General features: G+C 36.7%; 1 protein-coding gene across 2 annotated transcripts in view; it reads left to right on the top strand.

The window, feature by feature from the left end:
• Crb (cell polarity complex component crumbs) overlaps nucleotides 1-21,568 on the top strand; it is a 109,153-nt gene that overhangs the window by 65,860 nt on the left and 21,725 nt on the right. The window contains exons 4-6 of one of the 2 annotated variants that reach the window (XM_076804284.1): nucleotides 3,600-3,767; nucleotides 6,672-6,999; nucleotides 10,219-10,679. In XM_076804284.1, the coding sequence (XP_076660399.1) occupies nucleotides 3,600-3,767; nucleotides 6,672-6,999; nucleotides 10,219-10,679 (957 nt within the window). The remainder of the gene's footprint in view (nucleotides 1-3,599; nucleotides 3,768-6,671; nucleotides 7,000-10,218; nucleotides 10,680-21,568) is intronic. The other variant, XM_076804287.1, reaches the window with a different exon arrangement.

The following is a 21,568-nucleotide window of genomic DNA, read 5'->3' as shown; positions in this document are numbered from 1 at the left end:
TGTATTTGCTACAATGTCCATGTACAAAAAGCAACACGATTCTCAAAGTCGTTGCCATGAAGCTCCTGATGTAAGGAAATATGGTGTGGATGAAATTTATGACGTTGCAATAAAGAACAAAGAATAAAGAACGTCCAATTTTTCGACAACTTGTAGTAGGATCAATATTGACTGTAGCCAATACAAAAGTTTCGGCATCTTCTCCAGGAGCAGGCTTTGATCGTTTTCTGTTCAGTGATTTAATACTCCCTGTTTTACAAAACAATTGAACTATGCGGTCATAACTTTGTCGAGAAGTATGATTTCTCTCAGGGTATCTTCCTGCGCAAAGTTGAAATGCTTGTACTCGGTTACTTTTAGCCTCACCGTAAACTAAAATAATTTCTACCTTTTCTGCATCACTGTACACCATCGTTTCAGAAAAGTAACGTTATCTTTCACAATCGAATAAATCCCGATGAATTTCTTAAACGTACTGATTAGAGTCACCGCAGGGAGAAGAATTTGTATCAGCGTTTATAATTCGTTGTAAGCGTGTTTACAGTCTTTAGTCAAGGTTGAAGAACATCTCTTGAAACCCTAGTGGGATCATGTCATCGTTATTTCACTGTTTACATCAAGTGTTCTACTTTTATGAATTCTTCGTACTGTCACGTGAAGGTCATAATAAATACAGATCATTGGATTCGTCTTGACGTCGGCTATCACATAGCGATAATAAAAACATATGATTCCATTAAAAAAAATATCGATAACCTTGAAATCTTGTAAAAAAATGACATTGAGAACAAATTTTTACCATCATCAAATTCGCCCCTTGAAACAGTACAACTTTATTCTGTGGACATTTTTTGTATGACTAATAATAACTGAGATATTTAGGTGTTCCCATTTAAATGTCCCACCCTGTATATATATTAACTGGTTTTAATGAAAAAAAAAATTGAATATGTCTTTTGTAATATTCATTGTGCCTTAAAAATAAGTACAATTAATAGACACAGTAGTTGGTACCTCCACAGTACTTGGTCCCTTACCCTATTATTTACTAAACTTGTAAGAATGCAGAATGGATACATTCCGTTAACTATACTACAATTGTATAAAACGATGAAACATTATGAAACGAAAGTATGTGGTTTTAGATGATTTCTATCTCATTACTCATTACTATGTATGCAGTTTCATACTGGCGCACTTGCGAAGGGGTGATTGCATTTTTTAAAACTTTTAATACAATTCCGTACTTTTTACTGCAATAACTGATGCAACTTTTCCCATTTTTTATAAAAAGCTATTAAAAAGTGGTGCTTGAAAACTGCAAATAAAGATATTTCGATTTCACATTTTTAAAGTAGCATTTGGTTCTGTCTATCGGCTTGTGTGTCTTTTCTTATTTACATGGCCCCCTATTCATGCTTTAGAGAAGAAAGTATACTGAAAGTTTTCGTTTGATGAGCACCTAGCAAAATCAATAATAAAGTAAAACAATTCTATTTGCCTTTGGGATCTGCAAATTAGTTTATAATAATCTATATTTGCGCAAACATCCACAGTAATTATCTATATTTTATCAGCAGAGTTACAGATTTTTTCTATGTACCTATAATACAAAATAAAATGTCGAGATATTATTATTCTATTGAATACAAGTCGTGATAGAGAATACAAACTACCATTCAATTTTTGTTTTTGAAAAGTAGTCTACAAGAATAGGAAATGCATAATCACCTGCAATTTAGTAATCAGTAGCATTGGTATATTGCGCCAGCGCAGCCATGCACTCGAAGATCACTTTACGTAAGATTTAATATCCATAAATTTTGCAGATCTGCAATTCAAAGTTCAAGTGCCAAACTATGCAGGGTGACACTGAAATAGGTGACCAAACTTCAGTATTGTATTCGGGTCTCTTTAATGACGAAAAGATCATGCCCATATAGGTTCAGAAATTTTCCTTTTTCAGATATAATTGCGATTTGTTTAAAATAAAAATTTACCTGAATAATTGTTACAATTAAAAGCATCGTCTCGTTGTTTTCTGATAGAAGTAAAATAATTTGGAAGAAGATGCCTGAGGTTTCTCATTAAATTGATAAGAAATTTAACACTTATCTTATATACATTTCCATCAAATCAACATACTTTATTTGTTATTTAAAAATGTTAATCCATAATTCTTATGTAACATCTGACAATGTACTTACCGGAGTAAAATGGCTACAGTGAAAAACTTATAGTCTTCTTCAAAACAAAACTATGTTACATGTTGAAGCAAATGCTAAGTGTTTATTTTTTATCGATTATCCTGGCAAACGAATTCGTAAATACAATTGTTGTGGTTGTTTGGCATTTTCCCCTTAGATAGGCATCCAATTACCTCGAAACATATAATATGGTAATATTTACTAGATTGTTAAGTAAGAAATTGGGTTAAACTTCACCTTGGAAACCCAGATTTTTTTAACTTTTTTTAAATATAATCCTGTAGATCTTGACGAGAAAATGCCAAAAATCCTAGTGTTATTGTGAGGAACTCACTCTTTCAGAACGTGTTTAACGTGTTTCGCTAAATTCGCGATCTTGAGAATCTTTCTACTAAGTTGAAGTGAATTTCTATCGAACTAAATTCCTTCTATCCTCAACACTAAAGAAACACAACTTAGAAATCACTGGTTCTTAACAAAAATTTGATACCTCTTGATAAATATAAGTTGACAGAAATAGCAATGTTTGATACAATGTTTGATTCAAGATCCACGCAATCGATTACGATTGATTGCCATCCTTTAGAATTCCAGAGTACAGTACCGCATTTGGCTGCGTATTATAGTGTCACCTTGTACACTTCTATCGACTCGAATGCTCAAATTAAATTGTATTTGTGGATCATTGTCGAACATAGGATAATCGAATGTCTCGACCCCTTGAGTCCAAACAATAATAATTCCAAACTGACACACCTACTCGTATACGCGATATTTGTTTACCGGCGGCAGGAAAGAGTGTAGGATGTAGCCGGAGAAGGAGGTCAAATGTTCCCCTAAACCAAATTGAATCTGTAATAGGTCATTCGATAGCCTATCCAAAGAAAATACTTTATTCCAATTTTCCACTCTATATGTCGACAGGGAGGATAGTAATGGGATGTCAAAGAAAATCGGGTTTTTACGTAATTTCTCGTATCCTTTTCAATTGAAAATTCTGAAAAAATCAAGCATATTTGAGCTATTGGAATGCGAATCTAGGAATTTTCTCAGAATTTTAAATTGAAAAGAATAAGCGAAATTACGGAAAAACCTGATTTTCTTTGTCACCTCATTACTATCCCCATGTCGACATATAGGGTTGAAAATTGGTACAAAGTATTTTCTTTGGATAAGCTATAAAAATTCAATTTGGTTTAAGGGCACTTTTGACCTCCTTATCCGTCTATACCCTTTGAAATAGTCGCACACTTCTCGGATTAAAGATCACGCATAATTTCCGATTTCTAAGTAGGCTCGCAGCGTGTACACGCGTGACTATGTGTGTTTGTGTGTGCGTCACTTCTACAAATAGCGGATTGCATGGCAGACTTTGTTTTGCGAAACTTTCAGGTGGTACCAGCGGACTCGGAGATGGTGTAGGACCAAGCACAGTTCCCACCATGGATTTCTGTAGTCACGAGCCATGCATGAGGCATGGCAAGTGCGTGTCACGGCAGGATCGTTACGAGTGCCACTGTTACGCCCGATATTCCGGCAACAACTGTGAAATTGAAAATGGTAGACCTCGTTGTTGTATACGAGGTTTTCGCACGAATTCAAAAATAGAAACGGATACATGGTCTTGTACCATTATATGTTACCATTTCCTCAATTTTCTTCTGAATGCCAAACATTTTCTTTTTTTTTTCGTGTGTAACTTTTACCACCATATTCGTAACACTCTTCTGATTCAAACGATACCAAGCACGACACACTTTGGATCGTGTTTACTCGTTTAATTCGTGATACAGTAGAACCTCCGTTATCCGCACTAATCAGTGAAACAAGAATGTTTGGATAACAGTTACTGGTTTGGAATACAATCTTCACTAGTTTGAACAATAGATCGTGTACGACGCTTTTTTTAGATTAATTTATACCATCGGGTTGGATAATCCAGGTTATACTGAATCGTCAATTGAACCAGCAAATATGCTCTGAACTGTATTGTGTTTGGACTCCTTTTAATCAGAAAAATGTCATAAATATGTTGATAAAATTTTCATAAAATGATAATTAAAAACAAAAAGTTGTAATGGTAGTGGGGAGGTTTTCACAAACATCGTGCACGTCTTATTCTCGTAGAGACGTTACTGTACTTTAAAAAAAAAAAATGTGAATGTTAATCCCATACCAGTCGAGAAGGGACTTACGGTGCGTCACGTCCAGTACAGTGGGTCAAAAAAGTTTAAAAGTATACACCCCTTGATATATTATTCCAACTGTTTCTCTCTAGTTTTGCCATTAATGAATTTTCCTTACAGTTGCGTTATTAACGCTCTTGAAAAATGAACTTTTTGTTAGCGCTCATACCTAATCTGCAGTTTTTTATACTTGTGTAGCTTATTGATATAATTATATGTATAATATCTAGTATTTTATTAAGAAATAAGATACCAATATCGTTTTTCATCTATTATTTTTTAATTGTTAATGCAAAATAATATTCTATTCTGTCTCAGTTTCATAACGCTCGACAGTAAAGATATTCTTAAATTATTAACATTTCTGGAGTGTCACAGTGTTTTCGTACGTAACGAAATATTACAAAAAAATTGAACGCTTTTTGATCCACAGTATATAAAGCTTTGAACAATGTAGAATACGCAGGTGACATTTTAAGAGTACATCGGGTGCACGCAAATAATAATAATACTTCGTGTCTGACGTAATGAAACGTCCGAGTTACTGCACAGTCGATAATCGATAACAATTTACGACAAAAATAATTGAATGAAACGAAAATTCTGACGATAGAAATATAATTTACGCAAATGATTAAACGTTTATATACGTTGATTGTGACAGCGCGTACATTTACAATACGTCAACACATTCAAGTTTTATTCCATTAAAATTCGTACACAAATCACCAAGAGTGGATAGATTTTCAATTAAACGGGCGAGTATCAAAGTGTTGACTTGTGCTTCAATATTGTTTTCATTGGATTTCGTGTTTCTAATAAGACCTTGCTCATTGTATTATAGTATGGCATGACAGTTTGATGTGTGACACGTAGTTGCAAAATGGGGACAGAATTATGTATGCGAAGTTACAATTTCCTATAGAATACTACATCGCCATGAATCCGTTTTCTATTCCTAATGGGCGGATTTTACTCTTCTGTGTTGAGTGTTTCTTTTCTATTGGCTTACGGAGTTGTACGCAAATACCTCTTACTGGACATCTAATAGCTTTAATTTACGATTAAAAATGGACATTGCATGGAAAATTGTTTTGGGATAGCATCCTAAAAGCACATCCAGCGGCGAACCGTTAGTTTTGGAGCCCAGGACTAACACTATTTGGAGGCCTACCCAATTAACCCAAATTAACTGAAGTACCAAAAATGTTTGTATAATTTATTTTGGCTAAACTTTACTTGAGGAAACCAGAAATTTTTAACTTTTTTTATGTAATCCTATAGATTTTTACCGATAAAATGCTGAAAATCCAAATTTTAATTCTAGGAGATCAGTAGTTCAAAACTTATGTATGTTTAAAGTTGAGCGATTTTACGCGTTTTTGACAGGTAAGGGCGCCGCCATGTTGGTACGCATCCAGCCTCGTGGGTCGTCTAATAAGCGAAGCCGTTAGATGGCAGCACAAGCACACGGTGATGTCGATAACGTAGATTTGCAAGTGTAGTCGGGCCGGCCATCTCTGTCTCCTACACGAACCACCCTAACCAAACACCTCTGCGATTCCTCTCATTGGACGATGTCTGAGTACATACCAATATGATGTCTCCCTTACCTGTCAAAAACACCTGAAATCGCTCAATTTTAAACACGCATAACTTTTGAACTACTAATCTTCTAGGATTAAAACTTGGATTTTCGACATTAGGTCGCAAAAATCTGTAGGATTCCATAAAAAAGTAAAAAATTTACGGTTTCATCGGGTAAAGTTTAACTTTAATCTTTTTTTTTTAACCTTTTGATTTAAATTGTTTTTATTTTTATTTTTTCGGCCGCGGGCCCTTTGACTGAACGGAGCCCTGGGCCGCAGCTCACCGCTGAGCACATCATTTTCAAACGCACATAAAAATCACGTTCGCACACAACTACTCCTTACAAGCACTTGACCTCGTCAATCATTTCGATCATGAGAAACCACGTACACTATGGAAATGGGATACCCATTATTTCGCTCGTTATTTTCGACCATAGAGCAAACCGTCCCGGTGCTTCCTATCTTTTATAATATTACAAACGTAGAATTAATCTGCAACATTATTTTGCGTTTCTTCTTCCCATGGCTGACTTCCCAGATGGTACACTAGGTGTCCGGATTTTTGGGTCCTGCTGGCGTTAACCGTTTCCTCACAATACTTTCATTTGTTCTCTGCGTTTCTTGTTCACTAATTTCTTCCCGCACCGACTCGTTGGCGGCGGCTTTAAACCGACTGAATTTTTCAGGCTCGCCGTGTTTGAAAATGCTCTGTCGCAACGGCGGCACGTGCATCGAAGATCAGAAGGGAGACATCAGTTGCACGTGCAAGTCAGGATTCACCGGAACTTACTGCGAATCGCAGCTCGGCACACGGTTTTGCGAGCAAAGCCCGTGCAGAAACGACGGCGTTTGCCTGGCGCTCGCCGACAGCGAATATAAGTGCGACTGCTTGCCGGGATGGACAGGGAAAAATTGCGAAATCAATTTCGATGAGTGCAACCCGAATCCTTGCAAGCACGGCGGTGTCTGCATCGACGGTATCAATAACTATACCTGTATATGCGATCGAACAGGGTACGTGCACAATATTCATTCAATATTATTATTATCATTTAGTCAGCCCAGATCTGAAATTGAAAATAGGACATAACTATTTGAAATCATTTACTTCACACCGTCATCTTCAATACTGTTGTTTGAAGATAAAGAAAATGTTGATCTATTTGAAATAGTAGCAATCTCACATACTATATTATTTCGATATTTCTTTGTTTCAAGTCAAAAATAATTTTAAACACCAATTTCACAATTATCTGAGCTAATTATAAAATAAGCTTACATGTTGTTTGAAATAATATTTCAAGTAATGTTATTTTAGAAGGCCCAGGTCTGATTCAGCCTCACGGCTACGAATCGCGCGGATTTGGTTTTATAATAAAACTAACTTGATCCACGCATCCTGCTCATTCACCCCGCTCTGTTTCCCCTTCTCGCATGTCTTCTATCCTAATTTCTTTGTCTATCCTCTCTACCCTATCTATAGCGCTTTTTTTTTTTATTTTTTGGTTTTACCCGCCTTTCCTTTTCCTTTGTAGCCTTTCCAGCCATTCGGTGGTCATTTTGTCTTGCCTTCCACCACTCACTGCCTCTTCTGTGTTGACACCTCCATTGGTTTCTTTGCAGTCCCTTATTACATTCCCGAATATATGTATCACCGCATAAATCACAGCTCCTTTTTTCTCCCACCTCCCAATATTTATTTCAATTTTCAACATTCATTCAATAGTATTACGTTCATATCAGAATAATATGTTAATCACTTTACTTTTCTTACTTCATTTCCCTAGTAGACGATCAAAACAGTGCATAGAAGACTGTTTCACCCATTTGATCGTCTTAGAACTTTCATATCTAACAGTTACATAACAGAATGTTATTCCTGTTTTTTTAAAGGCAGTCACTCAAAGGGTTGTTTGCGAAAACCGCCCCTGAACATAGATTTCTTTTCAACCCTTAAGACCTAATTTACAATTTTTAAAAAGATTCCAAATAAAGCTAGTTTGTAGCTTCATTTTCGCTTCTATTTCATCTAAATATGTCAAGTAATAACTGAGAAAATGTATTTTATTTATAAATTTTAGGGTAATATGAGGGTGAAAACCCTAAACTCTAAAAGCTACAGATCTAATTGAAAGAAGTAACTTTTGTCTTAAAACTATTTTTTTATCTCTTACAATTTTTGCGAGTTACAAAATAAAAAAATAATCGAACTTTTACGGGGTACGTTGAACCCTTTACAGAGATTTTGGTCAGCATAAAAATAGTGCAATGCACACTTAGCGTAGAGTTGCCTCCTACATACGAGGTTTCTTACAATAAGAGACTCTAGTTTATCTCCGTCATTGTAGAATGCTGTAGTAGTAAAAATTCGTGCATGGTGTAGCGACGGAGTTTCGTAACTAATCGTGTACAGATTAGTTGTTATTTCCGTACGTCCATGTTGAAATCAATTAAGCTTGAACAACCACATTTTGTGAATATTGTTGCAGAAAGTTTTTGAAGTAGCTCGATGAAATTATGAATATGTCCAAAATGGTAAGAGTTTCACTTCTATAGATACTGGTGCATGGCGTATACAATGGAGTTTAAGGCTGACTACTTGTATATCGTTAAACAATGAAGATTTAGTCTCGAAGCTGCTTAATAATTGCCACGATGTGGATTCCGAACATGGGACCTTGGGCAGTTCTTGTAATAATAATAGGTCAAAAGGTATCAAAAGGTCAACCGTTTCGGAGATATGAACATTCTTGTTTGCTAGCATTATGATCAACTTACTTACTTCCATCGCATGCGATGCTTACTTCAGTGCTTATAAACCGCGTCCTGAATGTCCTCGTTCAAATGCCGACGGTAGATTTCATTCGGAATCAGTCAATTGTGTATCGAAGGAAGGAAGACATTTTTATTACTTTTTTTATGTCATTATTAAAAAATAATGAAAAGTAAAGAAGTTTTGCTATTAGAGGTGTATTGTTATTAGAGGTTATTGAGTATACTCCTCGGTAGTGGGGATAGTTCTGCGACTTTTATCAGCCAGGTATTTGCGACATATATAGTGTAAACACTGTATTCATAATTTCATCGAGCTACTTATATAAACTTTCCGCAACGATTTTTGCAAGAAAACATATTTTATCTACTCTGCATATGCTGCATATACCCCTAGGTTTCATAATTTTTTGAATTTACGGAATAAGGGTCCTCCCTTGTGAGCGTCGACAAACTGACCTCATGTTTGTAGGACACACAGGAAGATTCAGCTAAATGTGTCACTTAAATTACTTTTGAAAGTTTTATGATTTCAAGAGTAACATACAATGTCATAATTGCATTAAAAATCATTTGTAGACAATATCAGTAACTATATTAGTATTTCACCCCATATACTCCTACAGTTTTTTTATACAAGGTTCAATTCTCTCTTCAATCACAATATTAAAATTTACCCTTTACAATAAAGAATCTCGAGGTGTCTTTTATATCTCGATAAAAAAGCAAAACAGAACTTACTATAGACAACAGTACATTACATGCTACTTTTGTTTCAACCATTTTTTTATGTATTAGGTTCTTGCATAAGAAATGTCCGATTTTTAAAAGTAACATTAAACAAATGCAACATTTTTTTAAAATGAACTTATTTGTCAAAGTGAGCACCATTGTAATCAATGTATTCTGTCAATGAATTTCTCCATTATAATTATTACGGTAACGATTAAATTTTTTGATCATTTATGTTCTTCATTTATAAGCTTGTTATCTCCTTTTTGTAGTCCTTGTCACCATCAACAAATAGTACGTTAATTAATCACCACATTTTGACTAAAAATCACATAATGCTATCGTCAATATTTTATTTTTCCATACATATAAAATGAACACAGGATAGTCGCATTGATTGACGTTAAAATACAATTGATTTAAAAGTAAAATTAGACGTCCAAATTAAATTCTCTCATTTGGTGAGAAATTTTTGTTAGTAGATTCATAGTATATAAGGACGAAATTTTGCTCCAAGCATGGTTTTGGCACCAAAATGACCGCATTTGCTCGCAAAGTACGATTACAAACGTTGATCAAAATTTGCTCGAAGAGGGTTTGGCTGACTGGGTAGTTTACATGTAATTTAGATGGCACTCATCTCTGAATCGCCCTGTATGTATAAGCTATCATTTTATTGCTTTGCCATGATCTTTGCCCAGCTAATCTATGAAGTCGTTCCCGTTGCAGATACGAAGGTGTTAATTGCGAGATCGACATCGACGAGTGCGCGGCGAATCCCTGTCTAAATAAAGGTGTGTGCTACGACAACTACGGTGGCTATATTTGCAATTGTCCGAACGGGTTCGAGGGTCAAAACTGCGAATTCAATCTAAACGAATGTCTGTCGAATCCGTGCAAGCATAACGGCGATTGCGTGGACGACGTTGGCTCGTATCATTGCAACTGCCCGCCTGAATACGCGGGTCGTCATTGTGAGCAAAGAAGTCTGTGCGAAAACGCAGCCTGTCCGCCGAACAGTATTTGCGTGGCAGACGAGCACGGCCCACAATGCGTTTGCAATCCCGGGTTCATGGGCAATCCTCCGAACTGCACCATCAATTACTGCGCCAGCAACCCGTGCGACAATGGCGGGACTTGCACGAGCAACAAGGACGGCTACAACTGTACTTGCCCGCCGGAATGGAAAGGTAAGCGCGAAGGAAAGTATTGTATAATAATGGAGAATTCAGAGATCAACGGTTCCGATAATCGAGATTCTACTGAACCGTCAATTAAACAAACACAGATGTCCAGAATAACGTCACAAATATGCTGGTCAAGATTTCATAAAAAATAATTAATAACAAAACAGTTTTCTTGTTGCTTCTGGGCCCCTGAAGAGGTAGGTACGCACTTGGCGTACAATACAAACAAAAATCTACATAGAAGCAGCCATATTTGGAACAATTATGTCTCAAAGGACATAAAAGAACAAATCGGCATGTTTTTACTAATCCAATGTTTTGTTTACACTTTATTGTGAGTGTTCCCTTTACCTAATAAGAAAAACTGTTGAAAGTTCGGCATTGTTGCTACATTTACTCTCATCGTTTCCAAATTAGTATTTTCACACGTGATTTCACTCCTTAAACCTTTTGCCTATGGCTACAGTCTTGATCTAAACGCAATCCTCGGGTCCGTGCTCCGACATACATAGATCGTGTAGGGTCACTATTTTCTTGTGATTTTCGCGCGGCCGAAGGCGCACTACATACCATCAATTAAACCACTAAATACAATTGAAATTATATCGTGTTTAGTATCATTTTTATTAGAAAAATGCCACAAATAAGTTGGTGAAAGTCCCATAAAAAAATAATGAAATGTAAAGAAGTTTTGTAATTGGCAGCTCAAGCTTCTTGGCTCCTCGCGGGTATCCCCCCCCCCCCCTCCCATAGGCGAACCGTCTAAGATCGCGTAATCAAGGTTTCACTGTAATACTGTGAAACTATATCCGAAATTTAAAATCGATAGATTTATTAATGGGTTTTATCTTATCTTCTTTGTATCCAATAGTCTTTTATTACCCTTAGATATCCTATATATTTATTTAACACGTAATTGTTATAATGTATTATAAATAATGTTTATGTGACACATTATTTCTTATTGTTCACTTACTGTTAGAATCTCTTTAGTTTACAACACGATTTTCGATACACCCTATAGAGGAAGACGTTTCAAACATAAATGTGAGCCGAATCGTGTACCATGAATTTCGAACACGAATCGCGAAGAACACTACTGTCCAGTTCCTGCCGAGGAAATGTGTAACTAATTAACTAACACTACATGACTCTACTGTTTCTTCTCGTCACATTGCTCATGTACCATGATGTTTTTCTACCTTGAGTGTTTTGTATTGCCTACGGAGTTGGGATAAAGTATACCATGAGTAAGTTCAAATCTTCTGAAAAGATGAGCAATGCTTTTAAGTAGACCCAGGCGAAATGAATTCGAACTCTTTATACAGCGTGTTATATTCACGTGCGTGCAAATGGTGGAATATCTCGTGAGCATCTCAAGCTACCAAAAAAGTGTTTTCACAAAAGTTGCAAATTACACTGTCCAACACCAAAATTATTTTGCAATACCTGTTGGGTGATTCTTGTACACTTTGTCATTCTAAAACCAAATCCGAAAGCAGAATTGCTCTATCACGTAACGGTTTTTGTAAAAATGCATGATTTTGATAAAAAATTACGTGTTACGCAAAAACTAAACACGCGAGATAGTTCAAGTTTGAGTCCACAGATAGAGGGGATTCTCCTCTACATATCTATATAGCCAATTATATTTTTATGTACTTCCTAATAGTTGTAAATGGTTGTTAAAGTTTGAAAATGTGCCGACGCGGGTACTTTGTACGCTTTATTTTTGTACTTATGTGAAAAATCCTTTATCTAGCAGAAATTTACTATACAGGAATGCATTCTACAGACATTTCTAGTAAAGAAACCATTCACGAAAAGTATTTGGTTCCGTTAGTATACGCGAAGGTTAAGAAAATATTCATTGACAGCTTGTGCGCGACGCGTTCGCGCCAGACGGCCATTGTAGCCAAAAGGCATTTACATCGTGTTTGGACTTACTTAAAAAAAAAAAAAACTATGATAATACTTTTCGAAAACGTTGCGTGATAGAGCAATTCTGCTTTCGGATTTGGTTTTAGAATGACAAAGTCTGTAAGAATCACCCAACAGGTATTGCAAAACTCGAAAAAAGTTTGATTTTGTTGGACAGTATTATTTTGGCTTCGAAAATCAGCTTCACTAGTTGACTCACGCAAAGATCAATTGCACCACACGATATGCTCCTTTATATCAAGCAGCTTTTGTAGAAATAGCTTCAATCCCTCACGACATGTTTGACCATTCGCACCTGAATGCAACATCTTATGTTTTTCTCTTAGAAACAAACGTCTTCTTGTATTTTAATATAACAATTGTACAGAAAAGTTTTTCATGGTTTCACAAGCTGTATTATCCTGTAATGCAACTTTTTACGGAAGTTCATCGGTACAATTGCAGAATGCAAATCTTAATAACCACAATGGCAGAAAATTTGACCATTTACCGTAAATGCTGGAAAAAAGGTAAATTTTTCACGATTGTATCTTAATACTTTTTTATGCAAAGTAACACGAGCAATCGATTCGTGCGAACAAAAATCATAGAATAGCGTTCAAAAATCGAATGCAATTGCACTTTGCAACTGCACTTCGATACACTTTCGTAAAAAATCACATCACAGGATGATACAGCTTGTTGAACCGTGCAAAGCTTTCCTCTACGATTTCGTTCTAGCATCAATAACAACCAAATTACACTTTGACTCAATTACTACAAACATACACCCTGCAATTATATTTGTTGACATCTCGTCGCGGCTAGTTTTTGATACATCAACTTTGAATCTTAAGCTTATCATTTATGCAGAGTGTCACAAAAATATTGCACTTGCTTGAAAAGGATGGTTGCTGAGGTCATTTAAAGTGACTGTTTCCTTTACGAAAACGTTCGCCGCGGCTTAATTAAGGAGTTATTAACGAAAAACGCGGATCGGTCAGAGCACAGGTCCCGCTGAGTGTGGCGGTGGCATTGGCCGAGCCGGAATCTGTCGGCTGTAGCCGCGCTGTGATTGGTTCGTGTTTTTAATTAATAACCGCTTAACGACGCCGCGGAGAACATTTTTACAAAGGGAAAAGTTATTTCGAATAACATCGAGAATCGTCCGTTTCAAGGAAGTACAGTGTTTTTGAGAACCCCTGTATACACAAGGTCTTCACAGGGTTTGTCGGTCTACACAGAGTTTGAGACACACTGTCTTCGCCTTGAGTGAACCTGGCATTGACAAAATTAGTGGAAACGATCCGTTCAAAAGTTGTAAAGCATCAACGTTTTCGTTTTGAACAATACATTGATGAGGAACCCCGATGAAAATAGCGTTTCACAAGTATTGGAGCTAGCTTCATCACGGAGTCGGAGACACACTAATACTGATGAAGAACCTTGGTGAAGCTAGCTGCAATGCTTGCGAAACTTTAGGCAAATAATTCCACTAAGACACGGTGTAAGACCAATTTCATAAGACACGGAACGGTCTCGTTCGGTATAATAATACTTTTTGTGTTTAGTTTCCGATACATGTCTGGGACAATGTCGCCAGATTAAGACCTGTCTCCCACTCTACCCTTTCCCTTCTGCGACGCTATTCCCCATTTTCCGGCGGCGAGCATCTCCACGCTTTAACCATGACACCCGGTCACGTGAGGCGTTTCGTCTCTGTCGTGCATACTCCGGTACTGACAGGGAGAGAGGATAGCTTTTTCTCCTTTTTCTCCTTCTCATCTGGCGACACTGGTCTCTGCTGATACGATTGGATAGTATGAACACCTATATTCAAATGTGTATGTTTAAAGAATGTTTGTCTGAACGGGACCGTTCCATGTCTGGGGGGGGGGGGGGATAGCATAAAGCCTTAACAGTCAAAACTGTGGATATTGACTGGAATTCGTATGCAAGCATGAAACTTGACCTCAGCCCGTATTGTCTAACATGTTTCTTGTGTGGTATGTCGACTTATCAGGAGCGACATGTCTATCGCCCGCCTCGGAAAGGTGTTCGGCCTGTCACAACGGAGGCAGTTGCCACGAGACGCCTTTCGGTATCGTTTGCCAATGTCCGATATTTTGGACCGGGCCCCAATGCAAGGAGCCGATCACATGTCGCGATCTACCGTGTAAACAAGCTTCCACTTGCCATAATTATGTGAGTGAGACCGTTGCATACGGCTTTGCATGCACATGCAGCCGATTAATCGAGCGTGCCCTGTCGAATCTACTCTATGCGGCCTCTTGCTTTGTTTGTTACGTCTCGCTCCGTACAGCTTGGCGGCTATTATTGCTCCTGCGAACCAGGATGGACGGGCCCCGAATGCTCCATCGATATGGACGAATGCTCCAGCAATCCTTGCCGCAACGGAGGGATCTGCATCGATCAGCTGAATAGCTACTACTGTCAATGTCTCGCGGGATACTCTGGTAAATCACTCGATTCGCGACTCATTTCTATTTCGCACCGACGCGACGCTTCGCTTGCCAACATCATCGCTAATCTAATCTTTGTTGTATCTACGATCCGATACACTTGTTCGCTTCACGCTACTTCATCAATTACTCCGCTGTATCATTTCTCGTGTACAGTTCTGTTCCGACATAAGGCGACGATGTTTGTTTCGAAATAAGGAGATCGCTAGTCCCTCTTCTCCTTTTGAAGTTGTTCCCTCGACACCACTCACTGCCAGAAGGAGAGGATATGACATAGTCTATACTTTTCCAACGAATGATATCGCTGCTCGGCCGACAACTTTATGGTCTGCCGCTACCTCTCGTAGGGCAGTTTTCGCAGTTTGGGTATTTTTCGCATTTTGTCCTTCGGTTAGTAAAATCGCGTTCTCACACAACTGTGCAGTGGTTCGAAACCATGAAAACGCGAACTAAATTCATAGCATTGTTATCAGGACCTTGAATAAGTTCTCGCTGTTTCTTTTACAAAATAAAAGCTTTATTTAAATTATAAGGAACAAAAACATTTCATTCAAAGTATTGCCCATCACTAGCGACCACTTTCTCCCATCTTTCTGGCAGTATATGAATTCCGCGTCGGAAAAACGACATGTCTTTTGAGGCTATCCAAGAATCGATCCATTTTTTAGCTTCTTCGTGAGAATGAAAGCGCTGGTTAGCTAGGCCATGTGCCATCGAACGGAATAGGTGAAAATCAGAAGGGGCTATGTCAGGTGAATACGGCGGGTGGGGTAGAACTTCCCATTGAAGCGTTTCCAGGTAGGTTTTCACTGGTTTTGCAACACGAGGCCGAGCGTTGTCAAGTAGCAAAATCACTTTGTCGTGTCTCTGCTCGTATAGCGGCCGTTTTTCTTTTAAGGCTCGACTTAAACGCATCGATTGAAGTCGATAGCGCTCCCCCGTGATAGTCTCATTCGGTTTGAGCAGCTCATAATAAATTACACCCTGCTGATCCCACCAAATACAGAGAAGAAGCTTCGAACCATGGATATTTGGTTTTGCAGACTATGTTGATGCATGGCCGGGCTTACCCCACGATTTTCTACGCTTTGGATTATCGTAGTGTATCCACTTTTCATCGCCAGTCACGATGCGGTGCAAAAAACATTTTCTTTTCTGCCGTTGAAGCAGTAGTTCACACGTGAGAAAACGCCGTTCGACGTCTCTCGGCTTCAATTCATACGGTACCCAATGTCCTTCCTTCTGGATCGTTCCTAAAACTTTTAAACGTTCTGAAACAGTTGACTCATCTACTTGTAATGTTTTTCCAAGTTCTGCTAGCGTCTGACATCGGTCTTGATCGAGTAATTCCTCCAACTTTTCGTCTTCAAATTTTTTCGGTGCGCCAGAACGTTCTTTATCCTCAAGTTCAAAATCGTTATTTTTGAAGCGTCCAAACCAGTCTCTGCATGTCGTATCCGACAAAGCATTGTCACCATAAGTCTCAACAAGAATTCTATGTGCTTCAGCTGCAGATTTCTTTTGAATAAAGTAGTGCAATAAAATTCCCCGCAAATACACTTTATTTGGCACAAAAGTAGACATTTTCAGAACTAAGAAAAAATTGCTTTGTTTACAATAAAGTGAACTACCATACACTGAAATTTAAGGTTAGATACACTACTGCCTTGCATGTGTGTTACCATTCGAAATTCCATGAACAGGGTACTGCTACTGCCATTTTTGAAGAAACAGCGAGAACTTATTCAAGGTCCTGATTTTTTATGTACAGCATATTTCTTGGGTCGTAGAATCTGATTTTAGTGTTATTTTTCTACTATGATAAATAACAACTATTATAAATATATTATTATACCTCTATGCAGGGTAACCCAGGTTTTAAAGTACGAAACTTTGTCACTGTATTCTATGGGCCTAAACAAGAAACAAAATTATATGGGCATAAGTTGTTTAACGCTTTATTAAAAAGTTATAAACAAAAATATGGAATCTTACGCCACTTGGTCTTCGTGTGTGGAGAACTTTAAACTTAATAAATTATAAAAAAATTATTTTATAATAGTCCAATACTCTCTGAAGGTTTCCAATCCTTTCTAAAACAAAAAAATGTAGCTCTATAGGACGAACAGTTCCTGAGATAAAAATTCGTAAGTGAAGCCCATTTTCGGCAAAATTGCAAACTTCGAAGGCCTGTAATTTCTAAACAAATTCTAAACCGGTAAAATGACGACTTACGCCTCCCCCTTCCGAATTTCACATAACTACAACATATTTCATTTCGAACAAAATCGCTGATGGTGACGTCAAAAAGTGATCGATTTGGCATGACCCACAAATTCCTCACTTCACACAGCACGCCGCAGATTTCGGTATAGTGACTGCACATACGGGGTGTGCGGGAAATTGTGGTACAACCGGCAAGGAGATGATTCCTCACATAAAATCTAGTTGAAAATTGGGAATATAGTTTTTTGATACGGGGCTTCATACAAGGCAATTTCCATTGCTGCTTGCATTTGTAAACGGTATTGTTTACGATATGGTATGACTTGAATTAATAACAAGAAATTTTTACATTGTTTAAAAACACAAGCGGCAATGGGAATCGCGGGCTAGAACGGGCGAATAAAGTAGACTCTGTCTAAGTGCACGCGTACCTAACGAATTTTCAAACTCGATTTTCTCGAAAATGAAGCCCCGTATGAAAAAACTATATTCCTTATTTTCGACTAGATTTTATGTGAGGAATCATCCCCTTGCTGGTTGTACTACAATTTCTCAAACACCCTGTATATTGTTATAACTTTCATAGATGCAAACGTATGCATAAAATTCGAGCTCAAACACGTTCGAGAGGTTCTAACGAATACATCAGTGAAAAATTTATCGTGACTTCGCGTAAATTTCGTTTCGTAGGTCAAGTTAAATCTTGAAAAGCCGGGAAAAAGGGATTCAGGAAAGGATATTGTTTAAAGGGTTAAAATTATTGTTGTTGCTTTCCATCTTTCACATACGTGTAGCTAAAAGACTGCTCTTTGACGCTACACGAGGAGCTTTAAACTATTTCCAATCAATGAAAAAATATAGTGAGGTCAACTATGCCATTTCAGATGAACATATAATCATTCTTTTCCCGCTCTTTTTAACGCTCTGATAAAAATTCTGAATAACTTATATCCACTCACATGCCTGTCAAAACTAACTTCAGACATATAAGAGTTTATAGTTAAAATTTCAAAAAATTTCAACAACGTCGAAAATTCTTCCGTGTTCTTTCTCGGCCCTCTCGAGAAAAAAGTTAAGCTGCATAGGTACTCTGATCCGAAGTACGGCGGAAACCGATCCCGAGTCATCGTCTTATATCGGAACAAAACTGTATTCTATACTCTGAGTAGATGTTTATAAATACCCAGGATTTTGACCGTCTAGAGAGATTTTTATCCACAGCAGGAAATGTCATAAACCTTGATACAAATTTTTTCGGATAGATTCGTAAACAATTGGTGAAAGTTTTTTTTTTTTTAAATAGAATCACAAATTTTGATTAAATGATGAATGCAGTTGGATATTCTCTACAAAAATGTAATTGTTAGTTCGTAGCGATTTCAAATTAAAATTCGAGGTTTATTCAATAACATGACAAGTTACTTCAAATATGGCAAAAAGTAATGTAACAGAATGGAAAATATGTTATTGAATAAATCTATAAATATCTGAATTTCTCTTAATTTTATCTTTGAATTTTAATTTGAGAACGCTAGGAACTTTCGCTCCAACTCCATATAATTATACAATTAACGGTGCTTACAACCATTCACAATTCTATTTATTGAGTTTTATTAAACGTACCTTTGAAAAAATACTTATTGTAGACACATCAGTGTTTTTGTTGTTCCTAGTGTAACAGTGTATTCATTCGGTCAAATCACCAGATATTGAGTAATTAAATGGGGATTATGAGCCAAAATTCCGACCCCCGTCATCGGAGGGTTAAGAAATCATCGCTTTTATGTACTTAATTTTGGAGGATTAATGTAAACTAACTAAATAACTAAACAAATTTCAAAGTGTCTGTATTTTTTCAAACTGATCCGTAAAAAAGACAATTGGAGATTATATTCACATTTTTTCCTAAATTTTGCAATATTTTCCTGCAATTATTAATTCGCACTCGTTAAAAACAATTGCAAAATAAATGGGATACAAAATGTTTTTTTAACTGAAATAATTTTTAGTGAATACTCTTATGTTTCTACTGTAAGCATTCGAAAACACATTTTCATAGATTTGTTAGTTCAACCATTATAACTCGATGAAAAAAGGTTGACATCTCATTTTAGAAGCCTGTAAGATCAACAATTTTTACAATTTTTGAAAAATCCTTTGAAATACATTCATATTTGATTACAGACTACAAATTATTCTTATAAAGCTAACATTCCTAAATCATTAATAAAACTAATGTGTATTTCTTAAACTAATAATTTTTGGTTTGCAACTGTTACAGTACCTTTTCTATAGAAAATTTCGAACTCCATCGACTACTGCATTAAAAACAATGATTCCGATCCATATGAACCGAAAAAAATAGTAACATCGATATGTGTCACCTATGTGAAACTTTTATTTATAACTTTTGGTGCTACCATTAATAATAATGATGTAAATTAAGATGGTAGTATCAAGTGAGATACAGTGTTTACTCGATATGTGTCCAAAATATGGGTCTAGCCAGGGACGTACATATATCGGCCAGGAGATACTATTGTTTGATCCACACCGAACGTGGAAAAGGACAGCGAAACTCTAGAGGCCTCGGTCGCCCAGGAGTGTAAACGTCATGTTCCACGCTATGAATGTCCAAACACGGGTATGGCATTACACAAGTAAATATCAACGGAATTATTTCATATTTGATATTATTTTCATTAGAAAAATGCCAGAAATATACTGTTGATCATATAAAAAAATAATGAAAAATAAAGAAGTTTCGTTGTTGGATTAATATGTAGTGGTCTCCTAGTCTCACACCGATATTCCCGACCCGTATTATATTACACTCCTCGGCGACCGAGATCCCTCAAGCTTGTAGGACCCTCACAGGGTATACCCCGCGGCAAGAGGGATAGAGTTCTGGGACTTTTATCGGTTAGATACTTGGAACATACATGGAGTAAACACTGTACTCTGTGAAAGAGTATTCAATCAATATTCATAATGGAGATGGACACAAACTGCATGATGTCGTGTTCATTTTAAGTGAAAAGGTCCAAATTGTTTTTAAGTGAAACATATCATTTTCAATTTATCAATCAATGAAGCTTATCATCCATATTATATGGCCTATAGAAAAAGTACTTGTACTTATTGTTCCATTTGCATTTTTCACATTTATTAGCAGAAGTATCCATTAAAATTTGTTTATTTAAGTGCAATTTATTAGTTAAATATTTTCTACATTGAATACTTATTTTTTTCAAATCTTCTTTTTAGAGCTGTGATTACAATCGCAACCTAAAACTATAATTCAAGTAAAAATTTTTACCCGATCTATGTTTTTAATGTTAACCCATTGCGGTTCAGAAAGTTTACAATGAAATCATTCTTTTCCGTAACCGTCATTATTAATTTTTTGCCTTTATGCATTTTGTATCCATTTCTATTACAAATACATCGTCGAATACTTTAGTATATACAGGGTGTTAATTTTAACTCGAGCACCTAAATTATTTCCGCTGCTATTGAAAGTAAGAAAGCATGACTAAATAGGATGTACGTATGGTTTTAAGTTGTGAATCTGATGGTGATAAAAATAATCCTGTGAAGGTCATTTTAACGGTTCATTCAAGATCATCGCATTTTTTGGATATAAACATTTATTTTTTATAACGCGACATGGCAGTCGGCGCCAAGATGAGTTCAACGACCTACGCACCATGACCTTGAAGTGACCTTGAAAACGAAAAAATCAGTTTCCGTTTGAAGAATGCATAAGTAATAAAGTAATACTGAGAATCCTCACTGGCTTAGAACTATGGAACGTCAGCGTCCTTGGAGTGTTAATTTGTGGTGCGGCTTATTGAGAGACAAAATTATCGGTCCATTTTTTATGAATGATACATTAAACGGTGAAAAGTACAAGGAATTCGTTACTGAAAAATTATAGTACGAAGTATATTAACTACCATATCGCGTTATAAAAAATACATGTTGATATGCAAAACAATGCGATGGCCTTGAAAAAACCGTTAATATTACCGTCACAGGACTTTTTATCGCCATCAGATGCACGCCTTAAAACCCTGTAAGTTAAAGGTATCAGTAGTTGACCAGTTAAGAGAAGTTTTTCACGCGAACAACAGTAACCGCTTGCTCTGTCATCAAATAGCGACAGTCGATGCCTGAAGACACTCTTTAAGTCTTCTAGATTATGTAACAATGCCACTTTTTAAAAAAAGTTTACTTATACAAATTTAAGAAACATATTTA

Source organism: Halictus rubicundus, chromosome 2 (genome assembly GCF_050948215.1).
Source record: "Halictus rubicundus isolate RS-2024b chromosome 2, iyHalRubi1_principal, whole genome shotgun sequence".
NCBI classification, from domain to species: Eukaryota; Metazoa; Arthropoda; class Insecta; order Hymenoptera; family Halictidae; genus Halictus; species Halictus rubicundus.
The sequence above is the reverse complement of the archived record's forward strand: the minus strand, read 5'-3'. Positions and strand labels throughout refer to the sequence as shown.